This window comes from Gymnodraco acuticeps, unplaced genomic scaffold (assembly GCF_902827175.1).
Source record: "Gymnodraco acuticeps unplaced genomic scaffold, fGymAcu1.1, whole genome shotgun sequence".
NCBI lineage: Eukaryota > Metazoa > Chordata > Actinopteri > Perciformes > Bathydraconidae > Gymnodraco > Gymnodraco acuticeps.
In genome coordinates this window covers 1-20,664 of record NW_022991110.1, presented here as the reverse complement: position 1 = coordinate 20,664, position 20,664 = coordinate 1, and the positions used below count along the sequence as shown (strand labels likewise).

The 20,664-nt window shown below is 44.3% G+C and overlaps 1 protein-coding gene across 3 annotated transcripts; it reads right to left on the bottom strand.

Moving 5' to 3' along the window:
* Positions 1 to 5,875: 5,875 nt before the first annotated feature.
* LOC117560194 (abl interactor 2-like) lies at positions 5,876 to 20,093 on the bottom strand (the record flags this gene model as incomplete). 3 transcript variants are annotated; one of them, XR_004571126.1, is given in 7 exon segments in its annotated part: positions 5,876 to 8,602; positions 10,495 to 10,671; positions 10,855 to 10,933; positions 13,040 to 13,201; positions 17,114 to 17,398; positions 17,901 to 18,001; positions 19,945 to 20,093. XR_004571126.1 is itself a non-coding variant. In XM_034237018.1 (6 exon segments), coding segments are annotated over 6 exon segments (867 nt in total), but the record flags the coding sequence as incomplete, so codon positions are not given.
* Between the last annotated feature and the right edge of the window lie 571 nt (positions 20,094 to 20,664).

Below are 20,664 nucleotides of genomic sequence, written 5' to 3'. Positions count from 1 at the left end.
AGCATTACCTGCTGCGAGTGACTTCACCTTTTTTTCTCTTGCCTTCTCGGCCCCACCTTTTTCTTTTATTTGTATCCATTTTTTGTCATTCTCCCTGTCTGCCGCGGCGTCTGTGTGGCCGGTCTTTTTTCTTCTTCGTGTGTGATGTTTTGACAGATAAGAAACACACAACTGCATTAGCGGCCGCTGTCGCCCTCTGTCGGCCGGAAGCGCAACTTAAATTATGACGTTAAACAAAAAAAATTAAAGGGCCGGCCGTCAACGGCCCTTGTCCACCGGCCGTTCTGTGGTTTTCCAGATTCTACAGATGGCCAATCCGCCCCTGCCTCAAATTGTACTTATACAGTAGCCTACTTGAGTAAATGTACTTTACACCACGGCTTCCGACAAACTAACTCTTAACAATAATATGTTGCAGTTAATCGTTTTTACTCCAACCCACAACATCCCCACTGAGATTAAAGTGTTGATTGATGGGAACTTTGACAGTTGAAACGTACTTTCATACTCTGGATATGAAGATCTTGATTTACTGAATTTTTCCGAGGTGGTGGTATTGAATTTTTTTCTTACGTCCCTCGGAGGTTGAGGGGTGTACTCACGCGTGCATGTTGACCTCCAAACTCACACGATCTTCACCATTTCACCCACACATGCCACCTTGCCTCCCCACCAGAGCCAAATTCAATATTCTATTACTTTTATATTTTGGCTATTTGTATACTTGAAAATCTTTATTTTCTGTTATTGTGAACTTCACCAAAATGATATATACTTTTCATATATAAATTTGTTCCGCCTTTGTTTGTTTATGCATACCTTTATTTTGTACCCGGGGGTACTAAGAACTCTTTAGTTCTCATGAGTACAGATCGCGTTCACACCGCAATAAATCCCTGAGGGAGGATTAGGCAAATGAAGTCGCTGACGTCACTTCTTCTTCTTCTGCTTTGGGTTTACTGGCAGGCCGCAAACCACTTCACGGCGTATACTGCCACCTGGAGTCCCCGGAGTTGGGGACTTCCGAGTAAATCGCCAGAACGCCGACACCTCCTCATCTCCACCACTCCCATGTTTTCTTTTGTGTTGCCATAAATTAGTCTGTATCATCTCAGCGCTGGGCTAATGTTAAGGCTAATAATGCTAATGCGAGGATAATAAAATGGCGGCTTCGCAACACTTTTTGGGAGTTTTACGGGGGCGTGGTTTGCAATCCGCCCAGCCAATCAGACATAGGAACCTTTTTCTATCACGAAAGTAGCTGCTCTCTAGCAGGGACGGAAAAGGGGGTAAAAAGGTTCTGACGAACACATTTTTGTTCCGGCTCTTTTTGGTGTGAACGCGACATTTGTTTGTTTTATATGCTTCTTGAAATCCTCAAAAACACATCGTTTTTCTAGAGCAGATTACAAATCGCCTGAAAATGGTACAAACAAGTGGCAACATGTTTGACGAAGGTGTGGCGCTGGGCTATAGCATGCTATCGAAACTTAAGCTTGCTCCATTGCGGAGATATTACCACGAGAGTGCGGAAAACTTAAATAAATTAATAAATGTCATATCAATATACTCACGGACCACTAGGAGGCGCAAACGGACCACACTTTGAGAAACACTGCTCCAGCGCAACCCACACGCCCATTGCCTACAAATCAATATATGATTGGTTGATCAAACTGTCAATCCAAACGTACGCTCTCACTCAGTGTGAGGGCATTCTATCAAGGATATAGAATACCTTATTGAAGGATATTCTTCCCAGATCAATATCTGATTGGTTGTTTAACATAATTAAATCGATGTTGTGTTTGTTTTATCTGAGTGTTCCAGGGTATTCTCTGAATACCTTGAAGGCATCACCACTGATAAACTGGAATAAATACAATATTGATATAAATTGATCACATGAAGATATGATTTATTTAGTTATTCTAATCTAAGGCCTCATTAGGCTGGAGCACTTTTCCCCGTACTTTTCCCGTTTAGTTCCGTTAGTACCCCTTATGTTGCGTTCACACCAAAAAGAGTACCTCATTCACACCAACGGTGTTTCAGGGCCGGTTCGGAGCTGGAGCTTGAAAAGCACCGGGTTTTCCTCTTCACACCGCAGCGGAGTAGCCTCTTAGCTCCGGAATCCGGTTCGTTTCAAGCACCAAAAAATAGTCCGGCCAGCACAAAAGCACCGCATACGTCACGCTTACGTCGAGGCGGGGGCAGGGGCGGGATCAACTCCTGAACAACAACAAAAAGCCCGCGTTTTATCCAGCTTGTACACAATGATGGAGAAACTTAACAAGCAGCAGTGGTCCACTGAAGAGACCAGCTACCTGCTGGGAATCTGGTCTTCCGAAGAGGCACAGAGGAAGCTGGAGCACAATCGGCCATTGTTGTTGTTGTCAGCTGTGAGGGGTTTCCGCGCGGTTTGGCTTTATGAAGCAGACACGCAAACGGTTACGTCATGACGCAAACGATGACGCAATGACGCAGCACCGGTCGGACTCTGGGCGGTGTGAAAAGAGCCTCCGCTAAACCAAAGAACCGGTTCTGAACCTGAAAAGCTCTAGCACGGAGCTTGAACCGGAGTTGCGTTGGTGTGAATGAGGTATTAGTGCCGGGAACTTTTACCCCCATTTTGCCTGCTAGAGAGGTGGTACTAAAAAAGTACCAATTTATATTGGCTGGGCGAATTGCAAACCACACCCCGTAAAACTCTGAAAAGTTTTGTGAAGCCGCCATTGTATTTGCTGCTGGGAGTCCCAGCAGCTTCTACTGAAGCCTTCCCCAACTCCGGGGACTTCCGGCCGGGGACTCCGGGTGGCAGTATACGCCGTGAAGTGGTTTGCGGCCTGCCAGTAAGCCCAAAGCAGAAGAAGTGACATCAGCTGCTCATTTGCCTAATCCTCCCTCAGGGACTTATTGCGGTGTGAACGCGATCGGTACTTAGTTCCATGGGGCTACTAAGTGCCGGGGCACTAAGTACGGCAAAGTACTTGGTGTGAAAGCAGCTATTGGGAACTCGGTATATAAAGATCTCACTGTTGAGATGTCATATCGGCCTATTTTACACTCTTTGACCAACAGGGGGTTTGTTCAGATGAAGCCTCATGAGATGAACCCTTTTAGAAGCTTCAAGGCTTCATCTCGCCATCACTAGTGTTTACTGGTTTGACGAGTGTGCATCTGTTTACAGTGTTTATGGTTTTCTTTCTTTTGTAAGAAAGTTGTTTTATTCTGTCTTCAGCTTGTAACTTGGCCCTCTTTTAGTTTTTGGCAAATCAGTTTCCTCTTTCTTTTTATCTCCTGGTTATAGTGTCTGTTGTGACTTCCCGTTCTCCCCGTAGACATCAGGGAACAGCTAGAGTTCACACAATGAGTAACTAATATTTAAGCATCTGGACTTCCTGTGAGATGAAAGAAGACACAGACAAGTTGTTTGAACATTTACTGAGTCATTTCACTTTTTTCTTACAAAACAGGATGTGCTTTCAGTCGAGTTTATAAATCAGTTTCTCCAGACATCACTTCCCACCAGGAGCATCCGGCAGAAATTAAAACGCTTTCATCTCATAGTGGTTTCCAACAGAGGGTGGCCGTTTCTCAATCTCGAGGATACTGGCTTCCAAGCCAATATTTCAAGGATGCTACGTCATCGAGTGCCGCCAAAGGACTGTTCCAATCTCCAGCATACTTGGAATTCCACCGAGGCCGCGTCCTTGGTTTGGGGGAAATTTCGAGGCTGCACATGGGTAGACTTCGCGTCCTTAAAATCCCCACAATGCTTTGCGCACGGACCAATTTCAAAAACCCTTGCGGAGAATGGCTGAACCGAGGCAGCATACATTTAAATGTAAGTATGTAGTGGCGTAGAACATGTGTTGGTAAATATGTGACTTTGTTACATTTGTTTGTTATCGTATTGTGGACGTACTCAAGAATGACGTAGGAGCACAAAGTACCAATGAACTGGCCAGATGTATGGAGAACCGGGATGACTGGAAGCAACGATGGAGGGCTCGTCTGAGGACGACCTAGAGAGAGTTTGTTATCACCAAAAATGTGTTCATAATTAGATAGACATCGTGAGGTATTTATTTTCGGTACAGTTTATGTTGAAACCATTAGAGAGAGTGGCACACTTGTTAGCCTGTTCCATTCTTCTTCGTTTTCCGAAGCCGTGGCTTGGAAGTATACTTGCTTCGCTTCTGAAGGAAGTGACTTGGAAGTATGCGACTACCAAGCCAGCATCCTCGCGATTGAGAAACGGCCAGTGTTTCTCAATGTCGAGGACGCTTCACAGGCTAGCAAGTGTGCAGGTGTGCGTCATATGAGAGGCCCGTCTTATATTTTCCGCCAAAGATTTTGGAAATTGGTCCGTGCGCAAAGCATTGTGGGGATTTCAAGACCGCGGAGTCTACACATGTGCAGCCTCAACATTTCCCGCAACGAAGTACGCCGGCCTCGGTAGAATTCCAAGGATCCTGGACATTGGAACAGTCCTCCGGCGGCACTCGATGACGTAGCATCCTTGAAATAGTGGCTCTGGAGCATCCTTCCTCGACATTGAGAAACACTCATAGAGCTGGTTTCAGATAAAGGAAGAAGGAGGAGCTTCCTGGTGAAATCAGCCGGAGAAACCGGTTCACTCCGTTAAAGGGACACTTCAGGCAGAAGAGAAACAGAGAACGCCAACAAGAATACAACTGTATTCTTATGTTTTTGTATTTACCTATTTGGCTTTAATCACTTAACCTAGGAGAGCTTTTTCAGAATGAACATTACGACACTATTGTTCATATTGTAACGTACAGTTTTACATATTTATTCATATATTATACACTGAACAAAAATATAAACGCAACACTTTTGTTTTTGCTCCCATTTCTCATGAGATGAACTCAAAGATCTAAAACATTTTCTAAATACACAAAATAACCATTTCTCTCAAATATTGTTCACAAATCTGAAAGATCTGTGATAGTGAGCACTTCTCCTTTGCCGAGATAATCCATCCCACCTCACAGGTGTGGCATATCAAGATGCTGATTAGACAGCATGATTATTGCACAGGTGTGCCTTAGGCTGGCCACAATAAAAGGCCACTCTGAAACGTGCAGTTTTGCTTTATTGGGGGGGTCTGGGAGGGTCCGAAAACCAGTCAGTATCTGGTGTGAGGGGTAGGGGTAGGGTAATATTGTGAATCGAGTGGCCTGTGTTCGTCATCCATTACATACGCCTGCCCATACCATAACCCCACCACCACCATGGGCCACTCGATTCACAACATTACCCTAACCCATAATTAATTATGTTTGAAGGAATTTAAGTAACTAACTAAATACAAAGAATATATGTAGTGTCTCTACTGTGACATGTCTCCATGCTCCATCCTGCCTGTGCTGCAGCATCTCTTTTCACCCTCTGGCCGTTTCTCAATCTCAAGGATGCTGGCTTGGTAGTCGCGTACTTCCAAGTCACTTCCTTCAGAAACGAAGCAAGTATACTTCCAAGCCACGGCTTCGGAAAACGAAGAAGAATGGAACAGGCTAACAAGTGTGCCACTCTCTCTAACGGTTTCAACATAAACTGTACCGAAAATAAATACCTCACGATGTCATTCTTGAGTACGTCCACAATACGATAACAAAGCATTGTGGGGATTTTAAGGACGCAAAGTCTACCCATGTGCAGCCTCGAAATTTCCCCCAAACCAAGGACGCAGCCTCGGTGGAATTCCAAGTATGCTGGACATTGGAACGGTACTACGGCGGCACTCGATGACGTAGCATCCTTGAAATATTGGCTTGGAAGCCAGTATCCTCGAGATTGAGAAACGGCCTCTGTCTGAAACCAGAGCTGCTCTGATTGGTTAGCTGGCCGGCTCTGTTGTGATTGGTCAACCGATAGGAGATGTCCCGCCCCTTAGCCTATCATATACAATGTGTTGGAGCGCTAGCCAATAGGAGCGTGAGTGTTTCGCAGTGATGTCACTATGTTCGGGATGTAAACAAAGGAGTCTGGTTGTATTTGTTGGCGTACTCTGTTTTTTTTACTCTTCCTGTTAAATAACAATAAACAACAAGAAAACACTGTTTCAGGTCCAAAGTCACTTCAGTCCACAGGAGGGGGGGCTCACACACACACACACACACACACACACACACACACCACACACACACACACACACACACACACACACACACACACACACACACGCACACACACACACACACACACACACACACACACTTTTTAAAGGGCTATTACAACCAAACCACCTCCAGCTGAGACGAGCCAGATGGTGAAACAAAAAACAAAGAAAAATACAAAGATTATAAAACTGTTATTATTATAATCATAATTATTATATATAAATGTATATCAGGCATGCAGCACACACACTGTAAACTTCATCACTTCAACGAGTCACAATCTCAGCGGGCGTTGTGTTCAGGTAACACCAATAAAACACGAGGAAAAAGGCTCAGAGGGCAGAAAATAAAGTGACACCTTATGTGTTAATTACTGGGGTAGTTAGGTATAGATTAGTGAACCCTCCACTGATCTGATATATTTAGATCTAAATTAACACAAATAACCTTCTGTTAAAACTTCTACTTCTTTGTCCCTCTGTAAATAAAGCTCTTATTGTCTAAATATCAATACTTTGGGGTATACATGTAAAATAGAAATGTTGAAAAACCTCCCGTGGAGACTTTAAATCATATTTTAAATATTGCTTATGTTTGATTTATATATGAGTTGAAATGATGACATAAGATGCAGCTTTGATGAAAAAAAAGGTGATTGTTTTGTAGAAAATCTTCATAAATCAAAAGATAATGTGTTTTTTTTTTACACTGGTTGTTTTTTCTGGTGAAAACTGACATTTATTGAGATCTATGGTTCACTTCTCCTTTAATGACTTCCATTTCCTTCACTGAGTCTCACTGCTGTTTTCTTCTATAGCAGTTTAGTTTTAACGTCTCTTAGGCCCCGTCCACACGGAGACGAAGCGGGTGTTATCCGCTACAGTTCTTTATCGTATGGATGGTTCGTCCACACGAGGCCGAAGCGGAGCCGCGGAAACGGAGCCGCGGAAACGGAGCCGCGGAAACGGAGCCCTGAAACGATAACGCATCCCAAAGTGGGAAGGTCTGGTAACGAAACGCTTGCGGCTCCGTGTCTACGCCTTTACGATCATTTTCTGAATCGATGACGCCATAGCCCCGCCTCTCCCCATCTCTCCTGCTCACCCCGCGTCAGTGCTGATGCGTTTCGCCAACAACAACAACAACAACAAAGGCGGATCACAGGGCTGCGTTCGTGCTCCAGATGCGACCGACCATGATACAGATGTTAGTGCAACATCTACAGCTCCTCGACCACAACCATCAGCAACAAGTGGACCTGGAGAACTACATGAACTACATGTTGCTAAATCCACCGCGGAGAATAACCAGAAGGGCAACCAGGCAACCAGGCAACCATGCTCGGGGGTCTTCTTCGCTGCTTTTGGTGTATTTTGTGGCGGAAGTACAGCGCCACTTACAGGCCCGGTATATGTACTACAGCGTCTCCAGCGGGTCGAGCGGTCTCGTGTGGACGGACACGTTTCTTGAGCCGATTCCGTGTGGACGGAAGACTTTTTTGATATCGACTAAGGTTCGTTATCGTCTCCTTGTGGCCGGGGCCTTATTCTGTTGTGTGTGAGCTTTGAGGGGTTAAGAAGACCTGATAAAGAGATATATTATAAGTACAGTACATTTACCATACATTTAATCTGTAAGTCTTTTCAAAATACCTTCATTTTGTGATGAAGATAAGGCTGTTGAGAAAGTAAGGAGGCTCTCTGATAAGGCAAAGCTCAGAGGGACGTATTAAATCAATAACATGACGTTGTGTTCAGGTACACACAGAGTTAAAACAGCTTCAGGTGGATCTATTTGATCAGTAAGACTGACTTAGAAGAAGAGCAATGAGATGCAGGAATAACTTTAAAAAGTGGAAGTTATTTTATTTTGTGGGAGAAATTAAACCTAGAAACGTCTGATTTGTGAAACGCGTGAGTCTGCAGGTTGAGTACGTACACAACAGGCTGCTGCTTAAAAAAAACGTGTTAAAATATTATTGAAACTACGATTTTTACTCTTCTTGTGAATTGATTTGAATCTAAATTCTAAAACATTAAAGTGTTCCATAGTGATATAAACAAAGGAGTCTTTCTAATTGTTGGCGTACTCTGTTGTGAGACCGACGTGTCTCAAAAACTGAAAATGTTTTTGTTAAAATGAAATGAAATATCATTAAAACTAAATAATTTATACTCTGTTTGTGATTTCATTTGTTATGAATGCAGAGTATCTTTTCCCTTTTGGTCCGAGAGGCTGAACACCTTCTCGTGACCGCAGACAAACAGGAAGCAGGCTTCAGTCGGCGTAGTGCATGATGGACTCCACGTAGTTCCCGGGGAACAGGCCGGTCATGGCGTTCATCACGCCCTCGTACCAGCCGTCCTCGTTCTTCTTGATCACGTAGATGATGCAGCCCTCCTGGAACGAGAGCTCGTCCTCTTTGTCCGCAGAGTAGTCATAGATCGCCACCACTGCAGGGACAAACACAGTAGCATTCATTATTACACGGCTAGGGTGAATACTGTAAGGGAAACTTCTGCAGCAATGGAGAGTCAGGACTCAGAGAGACACGAGGAGAGTTGGAACTTTGATGTCAAACACTGGTGTTTATTACAAGTATCAGGGCTCTGTTCTTGGTCCCCTCCTCTTCTCCTTGTACACAAACTCGCTCGGATCAGTCATTAGCCCGCATGGTTTTTCTTACCACTGCTACGCTGACGACACCCAATTAATTCTGTCCTTCCCCCGCTCAGAGACCCAGGTCGTCGCACGCATCTCTGCTTGTCTAGCTGACATCTCTCAGTGGATGTCTGCTCATCACCTCAAGCTCAACCTTGACAAAACTGAGCTGCTCTTCCTTCCGGGAAAAGATTGTCCCACTCTTGACCTAACAATCAACATCGGCACCTCAGTTGTTTCCCCGACTCAGACTGCAAGGAATCTGGGTGTGACCCTAGATAACAACCTGTCCTTCACTGCAAACATCGCTGCTACAACCCGTTGCTGCAGATACACGCTTTACAACATCAGGAAGATACGTCCCCAGCTGACACAGAAAGCGACTCGGGTTCTGGTCCAGGCTCTCGTCATCTCACGCCTAGACTACTGCAACTCCCTCCTGGCTGGTCTACCTGCATATGCCATCCGACCTCTGCAGCTCATCCAGAATGCAGCGGCTCGTCTGGTCTTCAACCTTCCTAAATGTTCCCACACCACTCCGCTCCTCCGCTCCCTTCACTGGCTTCCGGTAACTGCTAGAATCCACTTCAAGACACTGGTACTTGCTTACCATGCTGCGAATGGATCTGGCCCTTCCTACATCCAGGACATGGTTAAACCGTACACCCCAGCGCGTGCACTACGCTCTGCATCAGCCAAACGACTCGCTGCACCCTCGATGCGAGGGGGACCCAAGTTCCCATCAGCAGAAACACGTGGGTTTGCTGTCCTGGCTCCAAGATGGTGGAATGAGCTCCCCATTGACATCAGGACAGCAGATAGCTTACACACCTTCCAGACTGAAAACTCATCTCTTTCGACTCCACTTCGAGCGATATAACTATTAACAAAGCACTTATATACTAATAAAGGACTGGCTTATCTAAAGCCAGTTGAGTAGCACTTGAAATGTTTGGCTCTATGAAACCTGATGTACTTTATGATTCTGTTTTCTTCAAGGTTGTGTCTTCCTGGTCGAATGTACTTATTGTAAGTCGCTTTGGGTAAAAGCGTCAGCTAAATGCAATGTAATGTAATGGGAAGTAAGGAAGAAAGAAATTAAGAAAGGAAGTAAAGAAGGAGGGAAGAAAGTACGTAAGTAAGAAAGTCAGTAAGGAAGGAAATAAGGAAGTACGTAAGTCAGTAATGAAGAAAGGAAGTAAAGAAGGAAGGAAGGAAGGAAGAAATTAAGAAAGGAAGTAAAGAAGGAAGGAAGGAAGCAGGGAGTACTTACATCTATTTTGCATTCCTGCTGCAGTATTATTCATCACGACTAACAGGTAATAAAGCATTTATTCATCACGACTAACAGGTAATAAAGCATTTATTCATCACGACTAACAGGTAATAAAGCATTTATTCATCACGACTAACAGGTAATAAAGCATTTATTCATCACGACTAACAGGTAATAAAGCATTTATTCATCACGACTAACAGGTAATAAAGCATTTATTCATCACGACTAACAGGTAATAAAGCATTTATTCATCACGACTAACAGGTAATAAAGCATTTATTCATCACGACTAACAGGTAATAAAGCATTTATTCATTACGACTAACAGGTAATAAAGCATCTGATTGAACAGAGACCCTCCTGGACCCATGAGTGTGTTCTGTGCTGAACTAAAGAGTTGCTCACCCTTCTCGTCGTAGGTGCGGGGGGCCCAGGGAGGGTCTTCCTCTGCGTACGGGTCGCTGTACTCCACCACCGCATCCTCCTCTTCCTCACCATGCTCCTCCATTGGCTGAGGGCTCAGCAGCGGCTCCTCTGATTGGCTCCCAGCAGCCGGGTGGGGCGGAGGGGGGACGTCTGAGACTGAAAACACAACATCATCAGGAACACTCAAGAACATCTTTGAATATACATTATTACTGTTTTTTAAAGCATACCTGAAAACACTTTCTGAAATAAACCTAAATGTCCGAGACTAGTTTATGAAATGTGATTTATTTGATTAGAGAGAGTGTTATTAACAAGAATTAAAACGTTATAACTCACTGGTCTCCTGAACTCGAGCCACGAAGCCCATGAGAGGAAGCTGAGGACTGAACTGGAGCAGAGAGGGGGGGGGGGGAGGCTGCACACACACACACACACACACACACACACACACACACACACACACACACACACACACACACACACACACACACACACACACACACACACACACACACACACACACACACACACATTTTACATTAGATTCAACATTTTCTATGTGCAGAAAATGCACGAAATAATATCCCAATCATTGAGATGGAGCACTCGAGTCCGACTCAAGTCCTGGACTCGGATTCGAGGGCTGATTTTTGGGACTCGTAACTCGACAAGGACTCGTGAATTTTTAACCCACGATGACTCGGACTCGGACTCGTGAATTTTTAACCCACGATGACTCGGACTCGGACTCGGGAATTTTTAACCCACGATGACTCGGACTCGACTTGTACATTGACGCTCCGACTCGGACTCGAGCCAGTTTTCTCTGGAGTCTGACGTCCTCTGTCCTGGCGTGTGCACCTGCGAGTTCACGGACCGGGCCCCGCTGTTCCAGTCTAGAGATGTCTAGAGACACCCCCCGCATCGTGCTGCATGCTTTCACACATTCTGCTTCCACATTGGAAAAGAGCAAAATCCTCGTTATGTGGAAATAATATTGAAGAGAAGGCTCCGTAACACATTACTCTAAGGATCGAGTTCAGACATATAGGCTGTGTTGAACACAATCATCAGAGTAACGCGATCTAATCAATAAATAAAGATTCAGCCGATAACACGAAGAGTCCCGATCACTCTCAAAATAAAAGTGCAAAACGAAAACTTTACCATAAGAAAATATTGGCATCCAAATATAATCTCTTTTATACAAGAATTGCAGCCAAACTCGCTTCACAGCAGTTCAATAGACAAGTATATCCACTAAGATTGACTTTGACTCTCCCTAGGTGACTCAGACTTGAACTCGACTTTGACTCTCCCTAGGTGACTCAGACTTGAACTCGGACTCGACTTTGACTCTCCCTAGGTGACTCAGACTTTGACTCTCCCTAGGTGACTCAGACTTGGACTCAACTTTGACTCTCCCTAGGTGACTCAGACTTGAACTCGGACTCGACTTTGACTCTCCCTAGGTGACTCAGACTTGAACTCGACTTTGACTCTCCCTAGGTGACTCAGACTTGGACTCGGACTCGACTTTGACTCTCCCTAGGTGACTCAGACTTGAACTCGGACTCGACTTTGACTCTCCCTAGGTGACTCAGACTTTGACTCGACTTTGACTCTCCCTAGGTGACTCAGACTTGGACTCGACTTTGACTCTCCCTAGGTGACTCAGACTTGGACTCGGACTTAACTTTGACAATCCCTAGGTGACTCAGACTTGAACTCGGACTCGACTTTGACTCTTCCTAGGTGACTCAGACTTGAACTCGACTTTGACAATCCCTAGGTGACTCAGACTTGGACTCGGACTCGACTTTGACTCTCCCTAGGTGACTCAGACTTTGACTCGACTTTGACTCTCCCTAGGTGACTCAGACTTGGACTCGGACTCAACTTTGACTCTCCCTAGGTGACTCAGACTTGGACTCGGACTCGACTTTGACTCTCCCTAGGTGACTCAGACATGGACTCGGACTCGACTTTGACTCTCCCTAGGTGACTCAGACTTTGACTCGACTTTGACTCTCCCTAGGTGACTCAGACTTGGACTCGATTTTGACTCTCCCTAGGTGACTCAGACTTGAACTCGGACTCGACTTTGACTCTCCCTAGGTGACTCAGACTTGAACTCGGACTCGACTTTGACTCTCCCTAGGTGACTCAGACTTGAACTCGGACTCGACTTCGACTCTTCCTAGGTGACTCAGACTTGGACTCGACTTTGACTCTCCCTAGGTGACTCAGACTTCAACTCGGACTCGACTTCGACTCTCCCTAGGTGACTCAGACTTGGACTCGACTTCGACTCTCCCTAGGTGACTCAGACTTGGACTCGACTTCGACTCTCCCTAGGTGACTCAGACTCGACTTTGACTCCCCCTAGGTGACTCAGACTTGGACTTGACTTTGACTCTCCCTAGGTGACTCAGACTTGGACTCGGAAAGTGGTGACTCGAGAGTGACTTGGACTCGTGAATTGGTGACTTGACTACAGCACTGTCCCAATGTCTCTCACCTGGGCTCTGGTTGTAGTACGGCCCCCCATTCTGGTTTTCCGTTGTGATTGGCTGTCCGGTGACAGAAGGGGGTCGTCTGTAGGGCAGAGACCCGCCCAGCTGAGCGTTCTGTTGCCTGGGGGTGGGACGGTTCATACTGAAGAACTGAGGCGCCGTGTTACCTGGGGGGGAGAGAGAGACGTTAGGGTTGTACAAACCGTTTTGACCCCAATATAAGACACGTTTTATTTTTCAAGAGGGTCTTTAGGACCTAAGGTTTCAAAATGGTCATGACCCCCACAGAAGCACTTCATCCTTCAATGAATCTGAAAGCAAGGAAAGCACTGAAACTGTAGACACCAGGGTCTTTTGATCTGTTGAAAAACAAACGTCTAAAATCATTGTTTATCATCTTCCACAAGAACTATATAATGTTATCTGACAGTAGAGGCTTATGTTGGGGCAAAGAAGGGACGCCCATAGGCTTTGGGTGGTGTTAGGCCAATGAAGACATGTGGACATTTGAATGAGGAATATTTCTAGTGACTGACCGTCTCCCATAATGAACGCAGCTCTGATGCTCTGCTAAAGTGCTAGCATTCCCACAGTTAGCATGCTAACCATGGATGGATAATAAGAACTGGATACAGCGTAGGAGGCGGGGCTTGTTCATTCCTATCAGAGCTGCTCATTGGCTCATGTGGACAAAATGCCCTGAGATTCTAGAGAGCAAAATGTCACAGATTACCCATCATGCCTTGCTGTCAGAGCAGAAGTACCCGTATGGAGCTCATAGAGAGGCGAAGTCCCTCCCTTTCCTCCATGGGACCTTATTTCAGAAAAAGTATGTATTGAAGTCAATGGAGAGAGAAAGATTATCTTTCGATCCCGTTTGAATTGTGCCACGAATTACACATATGATGTTTGTCAATTTAAAATATAATTTTGCAAGTCAAAAAAATTGAAATGTGTCGTAAAACTGTGAAGTAACACTTTTGTTTGTGTGAAACCGCTCAATGAGCTACATGTCCCATCTCGCACCACACACCCAGACGGTCGTCATGTTGAAACATTTCACTTCTTTCTTTCAGAATGAGGCGGAAAGTATTCAAAGAGGTGAAAATCACTCCAAGTCTGGGCACGTTGAGAGCTGTGCACACACACAAGGGGAGTTAGTCGGTTCCTAAAGGCCCTGTCACACTGTCCCGAAATTGACACCCGATGGACACACGAATATGGAATTGTGAATTTCGCACGAAGATGGCCCCGAACCACACACGAAGGCAACATTTACATTACATTTAAGACATACAACTGCAACGAAAGTATCAAAAACAATTATGTTACAGTACTATGATACAGTACTGATATCTTCAGACTTTGTTCTTTACTTTATCCGTCTTTATATGTAGAAAATATTACGTTTTCTCCGTAATGTTGTTTCCATAACAACAACAACTTCCTGTCAACTGTCCTTCAAAATAATATATTATATCCTTTTCAGTTTCACAGAACACAAATTGGGTTATTTACATAATATATTTACATGATTTTGTTGTGCAATAAAACAACCCGATGGACACACGATAAAGGAAATGTTCAAATTCGGCTGTGATCGTAGCAACATCGGGCCATTCGTGAGGGCATCTTAAGCCATCGTATGACCGCCGGTGGAGTTTCTCAGGCTCCGGCAGCAACTTCGTGAGCGGTGGCAAAATCTTTGGCATGCCAAAAAATTGCCGAAGGACCTTGCGAAGGTTCATTTTCGTGTTGAATTCGTGTGTCAATTGTGCCCTTCGTAAGGCCATCGTGAGGGCATCGTGTTATCATCTGTGCCATCGGGCATTCGCCCCGATCAGAGTGAGGGCGAATGCCCGATGGCACCGATGATAACACGAAGATGACACGATTTGACAAGATGTCCTCACGAGTGCCTTACGAAGTTGCCGCTCACGAAGTTGCTGCCGGAGCCTGAGAAACTCCACCGGCGGTCATACGATGGCTTAAGATGCCCTCACGAATGGCCCGATGTTGCTACGATCACAGCCAAATTTGAACATTTCCTTTATCGTGTGTCCATCGGGTGTCAATTTCGGGACAGTGTGACAGGGCTTTAAGAGCCAGCATGCGGGACCGGGATTCTGGGATTTGTAGTCTTTCTAGTTGCATATTTTTCATAGTCTTATATTTCAACAGTTTTACGACAAACTGACTTTTTTGACATGGAAATTATTTATTTGTAATTCATGGCACAATTCAAACGGGATCGAAAGATACATTTTCTCTCTCCATTGAATTCAATACATAATTTTTCAGAAATAAGGTCCCATGGGGCGGAAGTAGGAGGGTGTGACTTCGCCTCTCTACAGATGTAGCACCTAATTTCGGACAGTTTGAAACGCGAGGGCCGTGATTGGTACGTGATCTGCTCAAGGGAAAACCTCCAGCTTGACTTGAGACCTCCCCCGTGATGAATAAATGTAATTATAATGAAGCCAGCTGCAATGGATCATTGATCCACCAGGGGGTGCAGTGGGGTTCCACACTGGAGCTCATGTGAAATAAAGTCAGATACAGTACGCTGGATGTACAGCGGAACTTTGTTCAGATCCATATGTCACGGATATCATACTCTGTGCTAAATAAGAGACATGGAATCATTTACAAAACATCACCATGTTGTTATTTAACAAAATAATGTTGTTTAGTCGGAAAGAAACGAACGGGAGGAAATGCAGCCCGGCTCTCGATTTTTAATCATCATCTTCGATCATTTATGTTTATGTTCGCCAAATTGACCGGAAATCACTGACACATATGAATATACTGTATTCAACTTCATTCAAAAGTTATTAACGAGCCTAAACTCAGTAATTCACTAAAGATATTTATATTTTAATGGAGCCTCGTCGGCAGATCCTGATCTGCATGAAGGGTGTTATTTTCCCCATAAGGAACAAGTCGCTGCACATTATCCCGCTTATTACACGGCCACATTCTCAACAAAGTAACGACATGACTCCCAATATTAACAGCTCTCTCCCCCCCTCCCCCTGATCTTTCTTCTCCAGCAGCTCCCTCTAAACAAATCAAACTGTAGACGGTGTGAAAGCACCTATTGTTTTAAATGATGGTTGGAATGTGACCTGTGAGCCTTCTGAGTTACCGGGACAGCACATCCTAAACTAACATGTTCAATCAAAGTAACATCTTATCTTAATAATATCTTCATATTAATAATAATAATAAATCATACAGTATGTGTCCGGAAGGGAGCAGGAGGAAGCAAACACAAAAATATACAAAAAATATACTGCATATTAAAGCAAACGATTGTACATTACATGTTACTTGTTAGACGCTTTTATTACATACTCAATACTGAGGGCAATCCCCACAGGAGCACTTTGGGGTGAAGCGTCTCAGGGACACAACGACATGCTGACTGCAGTGGGGTTTGAACCTGTGACCTCCTGATCCGAATACCAACTCACAACCCACTGCACCACACGCCTCCCTCCCTTGTAAAGGTAAAAGTATGAGCATAACAAATAAAGAAGTGTAATGTAAACATTTACATTATTATTATGATTATTTATTATATGAAGACTATATATTATTGAATTACAAGATTAGATATACTTTAGTTGATCTAAAATATTGATGTGTTCAAATGCTCTTCAAAACACAACTGCAAGTCCATGAAACTTGTCTTCCTGTATTTGTGAATGAAGCGCCATCTCCTGGTTAAAACCTGAAATTGAAAATCTGGCCACGCCCTCTTGGAAAATAGTGGGAGGGCTTAACATTCCTCGATACTGGTCGTAGGCAGGAAGCTGTAAGCTGGAGTCTGAAATGAGGTGCTACATCTGTATAGAGCAGAGTAAAGTTTCCCCGTAAGCCCCGCCCCTGCCATTAAGCCCCGCCCCCTCGGCTCAGTAGAATTAATGGATGATTCAGCTTTAAGCGCATTTTACAACTTTAAGGACCTAATGATTTAAATAAGGGCTATAAAAGTGTTCATACTAGTGTCGGGTGATATTTCTCTTCATATAAGGAGAAAGGGGGCAGGTGAGGGAGGAGGACACACTCACCTTCATCAGGAGGAGGTGAGGAAGAGGAGGGAGGAGAGGGAGGAAGGAGAGGAGGCGGATCTCCCTCAGACGGGTGAGTGTTGGAGGAGGGAGCGTTTGATTGGGTGTTTGGGTGAGGAGGAGGAGGGGAGTGTTGGGGGGGATACTGAGGGAGTAAGGGAGCGCCGGGGTGTGTTAGAGTGGCAGTGGAGGAAGAGGAGGAGAAGGAGGAAGGAGTCGGGGAAGGAGAGGGGGAGGAGTTAGGAGCTGTGGAGGAGGAGCTGGGGGGGCCTGCAGTGGGAGACACTACAGGGAGGGAAGGAAACAAGGGAGACGGGAGGAAGAGAGGAAGGCGGAAGGAAGGAGGGAAGGAAAGAGGAAGAAGGGAAGGAGGAAGGAAAGATTGAGGAAAAAAGGAAGGCGGGAAGGAAGTAAGTAAGTAAGAGAAAATTAAGTATGGAAGGAAGGAAGGAAGGAAGAAGGAAGGAAGGAGGAAGGAAGGAGGAAGGATTGAGAAAGGTAGGAAGGAAGTAGGTAGGTAAAGAAAGTAATAAAGTAATAAATGAAGGAAGGAAAGAGGGAAGGAAGGAAGGAAGCAGGGAGTTAATTAAGTGTAAATATCAAAGAGTGATATTTATTCTGAAAAACAATTAAAACTAACTTTTTTTATACAAGATATTAAGAGATAAATAAACCTTAAATCTGTCTTTTAATATGATCCATATAAGTTCAATTTAAAACCAATCAACAGATGTGTGTGTGTGTGTGTGTGTGTGTGTGTGACTGTGTGTGCGACTGTGTGTGTTACCTGGGAAGGTGGATGGGGGGGAGGGTGTTGGCACGGCGATGGGGAGTCCCACACAGCCGCTGCCGCTGTTCTCTCTGCTGCTGCTACCCCCACTGCTGCCACTACACACACACACACACACACACACACACACACACACACACACACACACACACACACACACACACACATACACACACACACACACACACACACACACACACACACACACACACACACACACACACATTTAACTTAAGCACTTTAGGACACACACACATCATGAAGAAGGCGGCCGTTAGAGCAAAATGAAACACAAATAATAAAAGTTGGAAAATCAACAAAATAAAAGCAGACAGGAAGTCAGCTGCCTGTAGAGAACCTTCAGAATAAAAGCAGAGTCTGTAAGAAGAGCAGCAGTGAGGGTTAATGTTGGCACAGCAGAAATGAAAGAATCTGATTGGCTGACAGACAAAGGAAAGGTGCTGGTTGGATGAGAACAATTCCAGGAGCTGCGCTGTGATTGGACGGCAGACAGTTGTGTACATTTTTCATATTCACTGATTAAAATAGCAAATACATATATGAAATAAAGAAACAAGTTAAACATATTTATAAATAAATAAAATAGTAAAAAATTAAATAAAGTTAAGCAATCACTTTTAATTTGATCAGATGTTTTTTTAAATATTTAAAAAAAAGATTTGAATCAAAATTAAAATTGGTCAAATTAAAATGTTAAATGTGTAAATTGAAGAGCGGTGTCGTCAGCTAAACCTGCAAACTACACGTGGTAAACACATTAAGATTTCCAACACTGTGAGACGCCAGATTTAGGAAAATATTCCACATTTTGTGAACCAAATGATTCACAAGGGAGAAGAACGACAGTAGTAAAAAGGACAGCTCTAAATTATTTCCAAGAACAGAAAGAGCTTTAAATTAACTTAAAATAACAGTTTTTCTTTTCCCACCAAGAGCACCAACACATATAAACAGAGAGTCAATGAAGCTGCAAGTGAATGTTAATAAATTAATGAATGAGTCCGTTAGTAGTTGATGCTGCGAGGATGAAGAGGCGGCCATGTTGGATCAGAGTGGAAGTGAAGACGGCATTAGAGACGAAGAAGAAGAGGCGGCGGCCATGTTAAATTAATTGTCTACCCCAAAACTAGACAAACAGACGAGTTGAAAATCTGCCGTTTCGCGAAAGAACTACAAAAAGGCAGCCATGTTGGATCAGAGTGGAAGTGAAGACGGCGTTAGAGACGGAGAAGGATAGGCGGCGGCCATGTTGGATAATTGAAGACGGCGTTAGAGACGAAGAAGAAGACGAGGCAGCCATGTTAAATTAATCCTCTACACCAAAACTAGACAAACAGACGAGTTGAAAATCTGCCGTTTCGCAAAAGAACTACAAAAAGGCAGCCATGTTGGATCAGAGTGGAAGTGAAGACGGTGTTAGAGACGAAGAAGAAGAGGCGGCCATGTTAAATTAATCGATAAACAAACGTGAAAAAATCTGCCTTTTTGAAAGAGAACTACAAAAAGGCAGCCATGTTGGATCAGAGTGGAAGTGAAGACGGCGTTAGAGACGAAGAAGAAGAAGAGGCGGCCATGTTAAATGAATCGACAAACAAACGTGAAAAAATCTGCCTTTTTGAAAGAGAACTACAAAAAGGCAGGCATGTTGGATCAGAGTGGAAGTGAAGACGGCGTTAGAGACGAAGAAGAAGACGAGGCGGCCATGTTAAATTAAGCCTCTACACCAAAACTAGACAAACAGACGAGTTGAAAATCTGCCGTTTCGCAAAAGAACTACAAAAAGGCAGCCATGTTGGATCAGAGTGGAAGTGAAGACGGCGTTAGGGAGACGAAGAAGAAGAAGCGGCGGCCATGTTAAATTAATCGTCTACATCAAAACTAGACAAACAGACAAGTACAAAATCTGTACTTTCGCAAAAGAACTACAAAAAGGCAGCCATGTTGGATCAGAAAAGACGACGTTAGAGAGAAGAAGAGGAGGCGGAGGCGGCGGCCATGTTTGTTTCCCGCCTCCCTCTACCTGTGTGTTCGGGGGCGGTGGTGGAGGGAGGCGGTGCGGGGGGGGCTGGGAATCTGCCCGGCAACAGGGTTATTCCTGGTGGGGCTGCAGACGTAGTCATTGGGCACCGCGGGGGGGCGCACCGGCTCCAGAGTCCTGTAGGGGGAGCTCTTCCTGCACAGGGGGGGGGGGTACAGGTTAATGTGGGAGGGGAGATTATTTCTGGAGTCTGACGCCATCGAGCTGACACATCTGAGGACCTGGAAGAACTCCTTAAATAATATTACGCAGCGTTAGGACAAAAACCACCAGGACAGTTTCATCCCAGGACTATTAAACACCTGCACTATATACACGATATACATGTCAATAGAATATGATATGTACAAGAACACAATATGAAATTAAATAATGTACATTAAGACAGAATGAAATACGGTTTATTGCGGTGATAACTACTTACATAAATTAGTAGATTGCCTTGATAACAATTCATCTGTTTGTCATCTTGCAATCTACTTACTTATAGAAATAGTTATCACCGCAATAAACCGTATTTAATTTCATATTCTGTTCTTGAACATTTCATATTCTATTTACATGTATACAGACTTCTAGCACTATTTTCTTGTTTGCATTTGATTATTTATGTTGCATCGTTGGAGGAGCTCCTGTCACATTAATTTCATTGCCATTTCTACACTGAAGCCGCTGAGCATGTGACGATAACACCTTTGAATT